General features: G+C 39.5%; 1 protein-coding gene across 3 annotated transcripts in view; it reads left to right on the top strand.

The window, feature by feature from the left end:
* The window catches only part of TRPS1 (transcriptional repressor GATA binding 1), a 223,039-nt gene that overhangs the window by 54,009 nt on the left and 156,663 nt on the right, over positions 1–12,367 (top strand). For 2 of the 3 annotated variants that reach the window (XM_052787486.1, XM_052787487.1), the window contains exons 4-5: positions 1,681–2,810; positions 10,657–11,260. In XM_052787486.1, coding sequence (XP_052643446.1) covers positions 1,681–2,810; positions 10,657–11,260 — 1,734 coding nt within the window. The remainder of the gene's footprint in view (positions 1–1,680; positions 2,811–10,656; positions 11,261–12,367) is intronic. The other variant, XM_052787489.1, reaches the window with a different exon arrangement.

Genomic DNA, 12,367 nt, shown 5'->3' with positions numbered 1-12,367 from the left:
CAACGCATGAGAATTGTGCTTTCTTTAAAAAAAACAAAAAAAGCATTGGAGGCTGAATAGCAGCAGCTCATTATATCATGGTTTAGCAACTCATTGACTCACTATACGTGTTCAATTCTGATGGGAAACAAAGGATAGCATCTCATTCTCTGAGCTAAATGGGTAAAAGGCATTTATATTAAATGCGTTTAAAAATGTTTACGTTCCGTGCTCTCTGTATGTCTGAGTCTTTCTGTATGGTGTGATACTGAATGAGCAGTGATCACATGTTTTCTTTGTGGCACAGCTGTTAAGGAGGAAAAGAAAAATAATTACACCATTTGTCTAATGTATTATAACCGAATCCTGCAGAAATGTAGTAATACACTCACTGGTTGGGAGAATGGAAATCAGACCCTGTGTGGAAATTTTATATTCCCTGTAAGGCCTCTCTTGGGTGTAAAAATTGAGAATGTGACACAAGGAAGCTTCCGCCCATGTCCTTGGTGCAGTGGTATAGACTGGATGATGGGAAAGGAGTAGATGTCTGTGGATTTTGGGGGCAAAGAGGAGTTATCTTCTGGATGCTGTACGCTATTTACCATTCAGGAAAAGAAGTAGAGCAATGGTGACATTTTTTGTCAGGAGAGCCTTTCTTTGGCCTTCAAACCAGTTGTATAGGAGCAGCAAATCTCCCCCTGATGTCAGGGGCAGGTGTGGTGCACTCCTGGGAAGGGCAGGCCTGCCTGCTATGAGAACACAGGGTTTAATAACATAAGCCCTGGAAGCCTTGTTTCCTTCCTGCAGACCATTTTGCTCAGAGATCATGAGAACAGTTAAGTAGACCTACCTTTTTTTTTTTTTTTAATTAGTTATGTCATGGACTTGGGTGTGGTAGGTTTCTTTGCCACATGCCATTTTTCTACTGTAGTTTTTCCATCCTTGTTTTACTAAATTGAGCTCTGTGCATGAGAGGAACAGAAGATTTCCTTGGAGAATGTCTGTACTGAGTAATCTTTGAGAAAACCGCCTTTTGTTTCAGACATCAGCCACTATGACTGTGTTAAAAGGCGTCCTGGCAGATACTGGATACTCCTATAGGAATAGTCTTTATAAGAACTGGTTATACTCTGACCCAGCAAACTGAATTTGTTATTTTTAAATTTAGTTTTTGTTTGCTCATATTTAGAAAGCAATTCTCTTGGACTGTTAAGCATGAATATGATTAAAACATGTAAATGTATTGAAAGAAAAAGTCTGAGGACTCATTCTTTTGTTCCACACCTGGTAGAGACTCCCAGCAAAGTCTCCTGTCACAGGGTTCAGGGATATGGGAACTGGTTATTGGATCTTCTATCAATGACATGATTTAGTGAAGGAAGGAATAGTCCTATCAGAGAATGCTGAGTTAAGATCATGTTGTGTACGTGTGCCTCAGTTTCCCCAAATAAATACATTTATTATTCATATGGAACATGTATTCAGCTATGTGAAACATTTCAAAATCTTCAGCAACAAATGCTAAATACATGAGGGTATATGTATGATGTCTTACCACATTAATACAAATGACAGTGGTGATGGTTAATGAAAGAGGCTTATGAATTAATTGCTTTCTATGTATCTTTTTTTTTTTTCCCCTTCCTTGCTATTTGAATAAATCTACAGTGGAGCTAAAATGATGTTGTTCTTTATTCACAGGTTACTTTAGGTGGAACCTTTATTGGAATTGGGCGGAAAACTCCAGATTGCCAAGGCAACACCAAGTACTTCCGCTGCAAATTCTGCAATTTCACCTACATGGGCAACTCCTCCACTGAACTAGAGCAGCACTTCTTACAGACTCACCCAAACAAAATGAAAGCAGCCCTTCCCTCCTCTGATTCTGGTAAAACTTCAGAGAAAAACTCCAATAAATCCAGTCCTACTCTTCGACCATGTGATTCTGGAGACTTGGGGAAGTGGCAAGACAGAATCACTGTAAAAGCAGGAGATGATACACCAGTTGGATATTCGGTGCCCATCAAGCCAATAGATTCCTCTAGACAAAATGGTACCGATACAACCAGTTACTACTGGTGTAAATTTTGCAGTTTCAGCTGTGAATCGTCCAGCTCATTGAAACTATTAGAGCATTACAGCAAACAGCATGGGGGAAGCCAGGCAGGAAGCCTTCACCCAGATCTGAATGATAAGCTTTCTAGGGGATCTGTCATTAACCAGAATGATTTAGCCAAAAATGCAGATGGGGAGTTAGTGTCAAAGACAGAAAAGGGTGCGAGTGTGGCAAAAAAGAAAGACTTGACTAGCAAAGGAGCAGAGGACAGCATGGTGACAAGCTACAACTGTCAGTTCTGTGACTTTAGGTACTCAAAGAGCCATGGCCCAGATGTAATAGTGGTGGGCCCACTTCTCCGTCACTATCAGCAGCTACACAACATTCATAAATGTACCATTAAGCACTGTCAGTTCTGTCCCCGAGGCCTCTGCAGCCCAGAAAAGCACCTTGGAGAAATTACTTACCCATTTGCTTGCAGAAAAAGTAATTGTTCCCACTGTGCTCTCTTGCTTTTGCACCTGTCTCCAGGGGTGACAGGAAGCTCTAGAGTCAAACACCAGTGCCATCAGTGCTCATTCTCCACTCCCGACGTGGACGTTCTCCTGCTCCACTATGAGAATGCACATGAAGCCCAAGCGTCTGATGTCAAACCAGAAACAAACGCCCTGCCAGGGGCAGAGGGGCCGCTGACGCTCAAGGAGAACAAAGAACACTCATGTACCAAATGTGACTTTACCACCCAGGTGGAAGAAGAGATTTCCCGACACTACAGGTACAGTGAAGTTTCAAATGATTAATGATAGGAAACCAAACAAATAGCCCTCCCTTAGTTCCTTAATTAAATGTCACCGTTCCCCAAACATTTGAGGAAACTGGAAATCAAAATATGAATGCGTATAGATATAAATCTTTACAGCCAGAGTCCAATCCAACATCCACTTTGTTTTGGAAAACCACCAGCTAAGTCAGTGGATTTAATTATACATTTAAACCTGTGCAAAGAAGAGGGAGATTTGGATTTGTGTGCAGATGCTGAAGTTCCAGCATATTTGAGGTTTGGTCAACTATTTTCCACCCAGAATCTTTTAGGTACTATTTTAGTTCAGGCTTTTTACCAGAAAGCTGGCATCTTCATTCAGTAGGGGAACACAAATGGCTTTACTTTCCAAGATAGACTATGAATCCTTTCATGCTCTGTAACAGTGCTTCAATGTACTACCTTTTTGTAGTATTTTCCATTCCCAAGTCCAGCAATGCAATAATTAGTTTAAGAGCATTCCACTGCTGTTTTGGTGTTGGTTTCACACTGGGAGCAGACACTCTTTTGTCTGTTGATGTCATCCCCCAAGATCCTTTTGCAGATGCTTATTTTCATGTCGTTCTATTTATTTTAAATGCTAATGTTCCTATTTGGAGGTGGACGAAGCCAGTCTCCTGACTCAGTCTGACACAATGTCATAGTGGCAGCCAACTCCCTGCTAAACTTCTTGGGTCAGTTCCTGGGCTGTTGTAAACTGGCAGTCCAGTTTACATCAGAGGAGGAGCTGGCTCTTAGGCTTTCTAAAGAGCAACAGTTATGTGCCGCTGCAAAAGCGATGTTAAATATTAGAAAATCATGCTGAATATGTTAATAGTTAAGGCTAATGCGTCAACAACAACGGAAAACTCAGTATCTATCTCATCTAAAAGATCTTTGCATGGAAGCCAGCTAGAATGAAGACAAAAGAAGATGCATTTTCAAAGCTAAAGCTCTGTTAAAAGCTCAAGAAACTGTGCCACGTTTAATAGATTCCAAGACATCCAAAATTAACAAAGGCAGACTGGGGCATGATACTTTAATAGAGATTAAAGCTGGGGGCATCCAAATGTTGCCCAACAGAGGGCTGCATTGGCAATGTATCAGGAGTCTATTTAAAAAAAAAAAAAAAGGCAGATTGCTCATCTTTAATTTGGAGCTAGGGCCCACGGAGGATTCAGGTCCCAGCATGCAGTGCCCCATTTTTGATCCAAGTGGGCCTGAGGGATGTTGTGCGGATTAATTAGTTAATGTTTGTAAACTGCTTTGAAGATGAAAAGTGGTATCTAAGTTCCAAGCATTATTATAGCAGCTTTGAGCCATGCTGTAGAACTCCATAGGCAGCACTTTGTCCGCTGCTGGGGCATGGCACGATCTTTTTTTAGTGGTTAAATAACTGGAAGATTGAAATGGCTCCTTGACTGAAAAAAACGCTTTTATTTTGCTGCAGCTGGTAATTTAAGTTTTAACAAGCACGCCTAGTTAAAATCCTTTTTCCCAAGGAAAGGAGAAGCCATGACTTTCAAAATTAAGTGCTAAGTCTGAGACAGGGTAGCAGTAGCTTCTCCTTTGGAGGGCTCAGCACCCTGTGCCTCTGGCAGTTGTCACAGGGAGCTGCACTGTGGAAAATCAAGAGATACACTTAAGTGTTCGAATCTCAACTGGTTGTCTAAAATTAGGCTATTCTGTTTAAGATGTTCGAGCAATGTATTTTGTTAAGCATTCAGTCTACAACATTATTGAGTACTCTGAGGATGTTGTGTAATTAATGCGAAGTACAACATCCCCATAACTGCCAACTTCTTTCCCGTTCTTCTGCCCTCCCCCCTTTTTGAGTTTTGTTTCTTTTCTACGGGTACTGCTGCTGTTTTCCCGCACTGTGCATCTTCTTTGAAATCACAGAAGTTAGTTCAGTTTGTGGTAGGTGCTCTGTAATGGCAAACACCAGCAGGTTTTATTGCTTTTCTATGCATAACCTAGTTTTCACTCTATCAAACTAAAACAAATGGAAAGAGAGACTTTTGGGGCATTATAGCTTCTATTTTTATTACTATTATTATTCTCAGGCCTTTTTTTTTCTTTTAAATAGAAGTTTTGCATGTATTGGATATGTATTTTCTTTTCCTTTATTTTATGAACTAAAGATAACAATATTTCAGATTTTAAAAAGTAGAACTTTTAGGGGGTTATGTGACACACAAAAACATCCTGATGTGGAGTCAGCTCACAACCTAGCCAGCCTTCTCTGTGGCTTCATCAGAGTTAATCTCAATAAAGCTGTTATGCCACACATCATTAGGTATTTCTGATGTATTTAAAATGCTTTACATGCACATATATCTAAAACCTGTCCATTTATATAATAAGGAGCTGAATGGATTCTAATTGTAAACATAATCCTAAGCATTAATGTGGTGGCAGAAAGTGTTCTGCTGCTCACATATTTAAGTTTACCCTTGATAATTTGTGAGTATCAGAGCTGGCTTTACATGCTACTTACATACTTTGGTTCATGTAATTTTTGTCTGCATTTTTGACTATTTTCGTTTTTGAGTCATATGCCTGAACAGCATGCTTAATTTCTTTTATTTTGTTTCCTTTTGGCTCTACATCTACAATTTCACTTGCGTCTGCTAGCTAAAAAATTTTCTATGTCCCAAAATTATTCCTTTGCAGCCATGTGTTTGCAACAGTATTAGAATTTGCAAAAGTGGTTCTTTCCAAGTTTTCTGTCTACAGAAACATATACATACACTTAACACTCATTCAGTATTTCTTGACATGATTATTTGAGGGTTATTCAGTTAAATTTGAAGTTAATGAATCACGTTGCCCTTGAGTTTACTTGTATTTAAATGTCACTAAGATGTGCTTACTCAAATAAATCCCCAGAAGGTTTATTGGCCTTCATTTTCTACTAATTCTGCTACTACTCATTTTCCATTATACCTCTGAGGAATCAGGTACTCTTCATGTTCATTGTGAAGTTTAGTTTTTTCTCAAAACTGTCTGGTATTCTGATGAGCTAAAAGATGCCAGCACTTGTAATTTAGATAAAAATCATACTGAGTATTTGGGGAAATTTTGTGTGTTGGATCACTTAGTCTAGAGATTATTTTCCTGCTTGCTCCAAAATAATTAATTTTTAAATTTTATTTTTTTCTTAAAAATGAAAGAGGCTTCTTGCAGAAGTGGTTCTTTTTTTAATTTTGCTAAAAGAAGTGGGAAAACAATACCTTTTCTCATTTTTGCAAAACTTGGAATTTTTCATGTCAATCCTTAATTTGTCAAAAAAACTGACAGAAAGCATTTGATCACTGCTAGTAGTAATTAAAAATGCTGCGCTGAAAAATGCTTTAAACTTCTTTTAAAAAAAGATAGCGTAGTGATTCCTTAAACAACTACAAAAGAGAAAAAGAAGATAGAAGGACACAAATATAAGCTTTGGCAATGGTGTAGAATCATTTTTCTAATAAATTAATTTGAAAATGCAGATGACAGCAGTTATGTAGGGTTCTCTTTTGAAATTAATTTCGAGTTAATTCGAAATTAAATAGTTGCTGACTTCTTAAAGATAAGTGGGGTAGAGGGGTAAAAGGCAAAAGGGTACTCGGGGCTGGCACCTCCTCAGCGCCAGGGCTGCATGTCGGGACAGGGGTGTCGGGGCTGCCCCCTCGCACTGTCAGGCAGCAGAAGCCGGAACAGGGTCTTAGACGTGCAGATGATGGAAATGTGGAGCCTTTGGGACACTTCCCAGAGAAGCCAACTGAGGGCAAAAGTGTAAATTGAGGCCCACCAACTCCTGGGTTTTCGGCAGAGCAGGAGCTTTCACTCATTGAACAATAGCAGCAGCTGCGAGGACCTTTTCCGTCCTCCTGACACCTTAATTCACTGCTCTGAACTTGTTTGCTCTTGCCAATGGCTTTTGCTCTCCTTTCATCTCAGCCTTGCTTTGCTCTCCGCTCTGCCCGTTCTCCTCCCCTTTCTGACCCTTCGCTGAATTTTCTTGCTTGCTTTGCTCGCTGTCTTTCCTTCTGAGTACTTTCTGCTCCCCACAAGCCTGAGTGCAGCACCCATGCCAAAAGTAAACTTTCTTATAAGCCTGTTTCTTCATGAGAAATACTAGTAATTACTATATTCATAATGAAATTCAAACCGTGCAAAAAAATGGGAGTGATACGACAGCCATACCTTCATCCAGAATATTTTCTATGCCCTAGAGCCTAGGAATGTCTTCAGGTAATTTAAAAAAAAAAAAAAATTACTTGTTTTGTAGAGGATGGTGTTTTGTAATACTTCAGACTAGTTAGAAGTATGTCAACAAGACTTAATTAACAACTGGCTAGTGTCAGGAGTATCACAGCCTATTAGAAAGCTCAAGTAAAGAGCATTAAATCCATCCAAAAACCCCTGTTTAATCTCTCCAACTTCAAGATTTTGCAAGGGAAAATCCTTATATTTCATAGCACCCAATTCAAATACATTTCGGTACAAATAAATAATGATAGGATTCTATTAAGTTGTCAGAATATAACAGTGCAGCGAAGGTTTGGCCTGAATTTCTTGACATTTAATCTTGAGATTGGGCCATGAATGTTTTAATGTCCACGGATAATCAGGTCTCTGATGTATTTTCTAGTGAAAATAATAATGCTAAGGGACATCAGTGGATAGGATGACATTGCCATCTCAATGCCACATTGAAGATAATTGCCAGCTTATGGCTTGAACCTGCTGTTAGTTTGCCTGAGTGGTGTATAAGCAAGATCATAGAAAGGAGAATGCTGTTTCCTTCTTTGTTTACATTGCTTTCTTCCATACTGACATTTTCCTCCAACATCTCTCCTTTGATCAGCTGTGTATCAATACACTGTATTGCACCTGATGAATTCAGAGTTTCAGATGGTATACCCATGGTTTAGCTGTAAAGTGTAACTTTCAGGTAATGCACGGGAGTGCTTATTGTGTACTTCGCAAATGGGAATTTTTAAAATTTTGTTGCTTAGCTTTGAGGAGCTTTGTGCACAAATCTAGGTGTAACTTGGGCCTTTAGAAACTTGGGGTAGGTTTAAAATCTAGTATAAAAAGACATCAAACATTGCCAACTTGTTTCCTTGATTGCTATCAGGGTGGGGTGAAAACAGTCAGAGATGAAAACATTTTCTTTTTATGCCTTGTTCTGGGAAAGAATAAGTTTCCAACTTCCAAAAGTTCTCTAATAGCTGATGATAGTTATTATTTTATTATTGAGACTGTGACTTATATTAGACAGTTCCAAACTTTAGCTTACTTTTCAGAGCTTGGGGATAGAATAATATACAGGACAAACCCATGCAAAGAATGAAGATTTATAATGTCGGTTGCAGAGATTACTTTTTAGTGCATACTGGAAAAGTATATGTCCTAAAAAAAAAGCCTGTTGGGTTACTATCTACCTAAATCAGTCCTCGTCTTTTCTACATCACAGTGCCTATCACAGTCTCACAGAAAAATGAAGGAATGCTTCTATGACTCTCTCTGAATCAATTATAAATAATTTAAATGAACAAACCTTTAATGTAATAAAGGTGATTTTAGCTGGGCCTCAGCCATGTAGTTACAACTGCATCTAATATTCGGCATTTATTTGTGGCCTCAGAAGTGTGGTACCACTCCTGTGGTGTATGCTGCTCCTGATCAAAAACATTTAGCCAGCATGGAAGGAGCGGGGGCGGGGGAGGGGGGCAGGCAAGTTACGCAGAAAAAGATCAGCTGTTTGGAGGTGTGATATCTGTAGATGAGAGCCAAGTTAGGAAAGGGGGTTAGCTATTGAAATAGCCAAGTTAAACAAGAGACACTTAGGGCTAAGTAGCCTCCCAAAGGATTGATAAACTTTCACGTGGGGAGTGTATGCGGTTGAGCCATTAGCCCCAAATGGTGTCTTGTTTAACTTGGCTTTTGAGATAACTAGCCCCTGTCTAACTTGGACTTCCCTGATGGTATCCCACCTTTACGGGGCTGACCCTCTTTATAACTTGGCTTTTTGTATTTATAAAATGGTTTTGATCAGATAGCACTCTCTCTTTTTTTTGGTTCAGAAGAGAATTAAGCTCGGTTTAGAAAAGAATTAAGTTGCAGGAGAGAATATATTAGTGTCGCATTGAGAGACAAGCTGATTTTAATAAAATGCAATTGTAGAATGAAGAAGAAGGAACACAGCCAGAACAGGATTTTAACCCACAGCTTGCTCTCCCACAAGTAGATTTTGATGCCATAAGGCTATGTGGAGAATAGCTGACTCTATTTTTTGCATAACTGAATGAGCCCATCTAGTCCCTTAAAATGAATATAAATATGGAAAATGACAAAAAGAAAACTGATATTGCACAAGGGCTAAAAAGCTTGAATCTGAAAGTGTACTCATGTCTGTGCACTGACACAACTGCAAGAAAATCAGACAATGTAAATAACATATGGTTTGTTTTTCCAACGAAAGGAAAGAAGGAAGACAAGGGGGTTTAATGCGTTTGGCAAGTTGTCCCTTCTAAACTATCATACTGTAAAAGGGACATTTCGTGTAGCATTCCAGTTCTACAGATGCACCAAGAGCCAAATCTTGCTCTTACTGAAGTCAATGGGAGTTTTGCCATCGACTTCACTGAGACTAAGATTTGGCCTCAAAAGAATTAATTCTAACAATTGGAGTTGTCAGGGCAGTAACAGATTTCTCATACAAGTTTTGTCCTGTGTGGATAGTGAAAGGCTCGGTTTTTTAGCTTGGCTAAAGACACTGTTGTGACTCTCAATGCCTGGGGTGTGGATGTGTGAGTGTGTCTGTAGGGAGAAGCTTTCGCAGAGTTATGTACATTTTGATGAAGGGCAGGGACAGTATTTTACTCTGCATTGGTACGCCGCCGGGCGCAGCGGGGCCCGGAGCCTGACGGAGGGCTTTGACCACTCCTGTGCTATAAACAATTATTCATAATGGCGTTACAGAGCTCATAAACAGTGTTCTGTTCCTGTGATAGATACAGTAAATGGGTAACATGTTGTTCTCATGTAGGAACATATGCTTTACATAATTTAGTAATGCAGTACTTTATATAGGCTTTTAGAATAAAAACAGGAAGGCGCATTATTCCACACTGCTCCACAGCTCCTACCCAAGCATTCCTGTATTTGACAGGAGAACGCAGTTTGTAGTGACACAGCCAACTATTTTGCTTTTTCTTTAGAGCAGCATCTTTTAAAGTTGTGTTAAAATGTCCATAGAGAACAAATAAGTACTGTTGTGTACAACCTTCTGTCCTTTGGTGTATTCTTATCCATAACTTAACCAGAACTCCACTCAAAATCACCTTTGTCAACCAAAAGTATATGAATTTGGTGGAAAGCAAAGGAATTCTTTTAAACATCTTAACTGTCTAGCATAGATGTATACAAAGTGGTTTTTTTTATACAAAAACCCCTATCCTCTTCTAACTATTTGATTTTGGTTGAAAAAAGAGTGTTACTTCAGTGTTTCTACTGCAATAGAAAGTGAAAAGTGTATTGCAGCAAACTGAAGAGGAAAAACCACAAAATCCTGGTGAAAATTATGTGAAGTTTAGAATAACGCAGTGGAGTGTGAATGAATGACAGGAGGCCATTGCAAGGCGTGGGGGGAAAAAACAGCAGGATTTTTCCCTTATTATATAAGACACCAAAGTAAACCTGCTTGCTTTTTTTAGAGGGAATCATACTGTAAGTTCGATTTATTTTCTTCATCTTGGTAGGTAAACCCACTGTGAGAGGGAAGGGAAGGGGAGACTCCCATGTTAATACATGTCTTGTTTTCTTCCAGGAGAGTACACAACTGCTACAAATGCCGTCAGTGCAGCTTCACAGCTGTTGACACTCAGTCACTACTAGAGCACTTCAACACTGTGCACTGTCAGGAGATGGACGTCACTACGGCCAATGGGGAGGACAGTCATGGCGTTTCGTCTATCAAGGAGGAGCCAAAAATTGACCTCAAGGTCTACAGTCTGATTAATCCGGACCCCAAAATGGGGGAGCCCATATCTGACAGCATAGTGAAGAGGGAAAAGATAGAAGATAAGGAAGTGCTCAAGGAGAAAGGTTGGACTGACAGTCCCAGCGATGATCTTCGCAATGTGACCTGGAGAGGAACAGACATTCTGAGGGGGAGCCCATCATACACACAGACCAGTCTAGGCTTATTGACCCCAGTGTCCGTTGGCCAAGAGCAGCCAAAGCCTTTAAGGGATAGTCCAAACGTAGAAGCTGCCCATCTTGCGCGGCCCATTTATGGCTTGGCGGTGGAGAGCAAGGGCTTCCTGCAGGGCGTGCCGGCCGGAGCGGCGGAGAAAGCCGGGCAGCTCACCCAGCCCTACGCTGGATCCGGGGACAGCAAGGCAAAGGACGAATCCCAGTCCTTATTACGGGTAGGAAGCTCTCTTTCTTTTTTCTCTCAGTTTTTGTGATTACACGTGTGTTATGTTTCATTAGGCATGCAAATGGTTTCTTCAGTTCCACAGTAACGTGGTTGGGGTTTTTTTCATGCATGGGGAAAAAAAAAAATCAAGGAAAGAGTGAAAGACTCAAACTTGTAGAGCTAAACTGGCAGGTAAATGTTCCAAAATGTTTGCATAAAACAATGAATATATTGATGTAGTACTAGTAAGCAAGTGCTTCTGCTTTTGCTGTTTAGCTCTGATTGAATTTTGTTTAATCATTCCTGCTAATTGTGCAGGTTGATGATGCATTTGAAGAAGGAAGGTTTAGAACCCCAGAAGGCTGCACATCTGTTACACTAAAACAACTAATCACCTCTTAAATTTTGTGGTGGTGTGACAGTTCACACTTAAGCAAGATTTCACATTATTAAATATCTAAGAATATGAAACCTGAGTTAAATATTAATAAAAAGTAACCTTTTTTTTGTAAAGCAACATAATTATATATCAATTTTGACACTTGTCTTGTTGCCTTGGAAGCAAAAGAAAAAGAAAAAAAGAGAAAAGGAAGGAGCTTGGGTGATAAGAAAAGGAGAATATTTGTCACACCAAATAATTCCTATTCTGTCTTTTTTTTAAACAAAAGGACCTATATCTAAGGAACTTCCCCTTCCATCAAGGTATGCTTTTCCCACTGTAGAGAAATCTGAGGTTAGAAAAGCTCTCAAATTCTGAGGAGCTGAACAAGGAGACAAATAAGTGCCTTTCTCCTGGAGTCATCACTGCATGTTTTCAGGGACTGCTCCCTATCTGAACTTCTAGAAACTTGCTACAGGAGTGGTCAGTCCACAGACAAACCTCACTAGAATGGTAGTGATGATCAGCTATTTTTCTTTATTGTCTTTTATAAGAACATTTATAACCATAACATCCATTACTGTAAGAGCGAACAACATGCCAGAAGAAGACAAAAGGCAAGATAAATGTTTTATTCCATGGTCTACTAAGATTATACATAGGTATATCTGTCTCTGTATACATATATATGTTTTACAAGCTCTTTTTAAATGAAGTCAGTCATCTTAAAAATATTGC

The sequence above is a fragment of the Harpia harpyja genome, chromosome 5 (genome assembly GCF_026419915.1).
Source record: "Harpia harpyja isolate bHarHar1 chromosome 5, bHarHar1 primary haplotype, whole genome shotgun sequence".
NCBI lineage: Eukaryota > Metazoa > Chordata > Aves > Accipitriformes > Accipitridae > Harpia > Harpia harpyja.
Note: the sequence above shows the minus strand (reverse complement) of the source record. Positions and strands in the feature narration are given on the sequence as shown.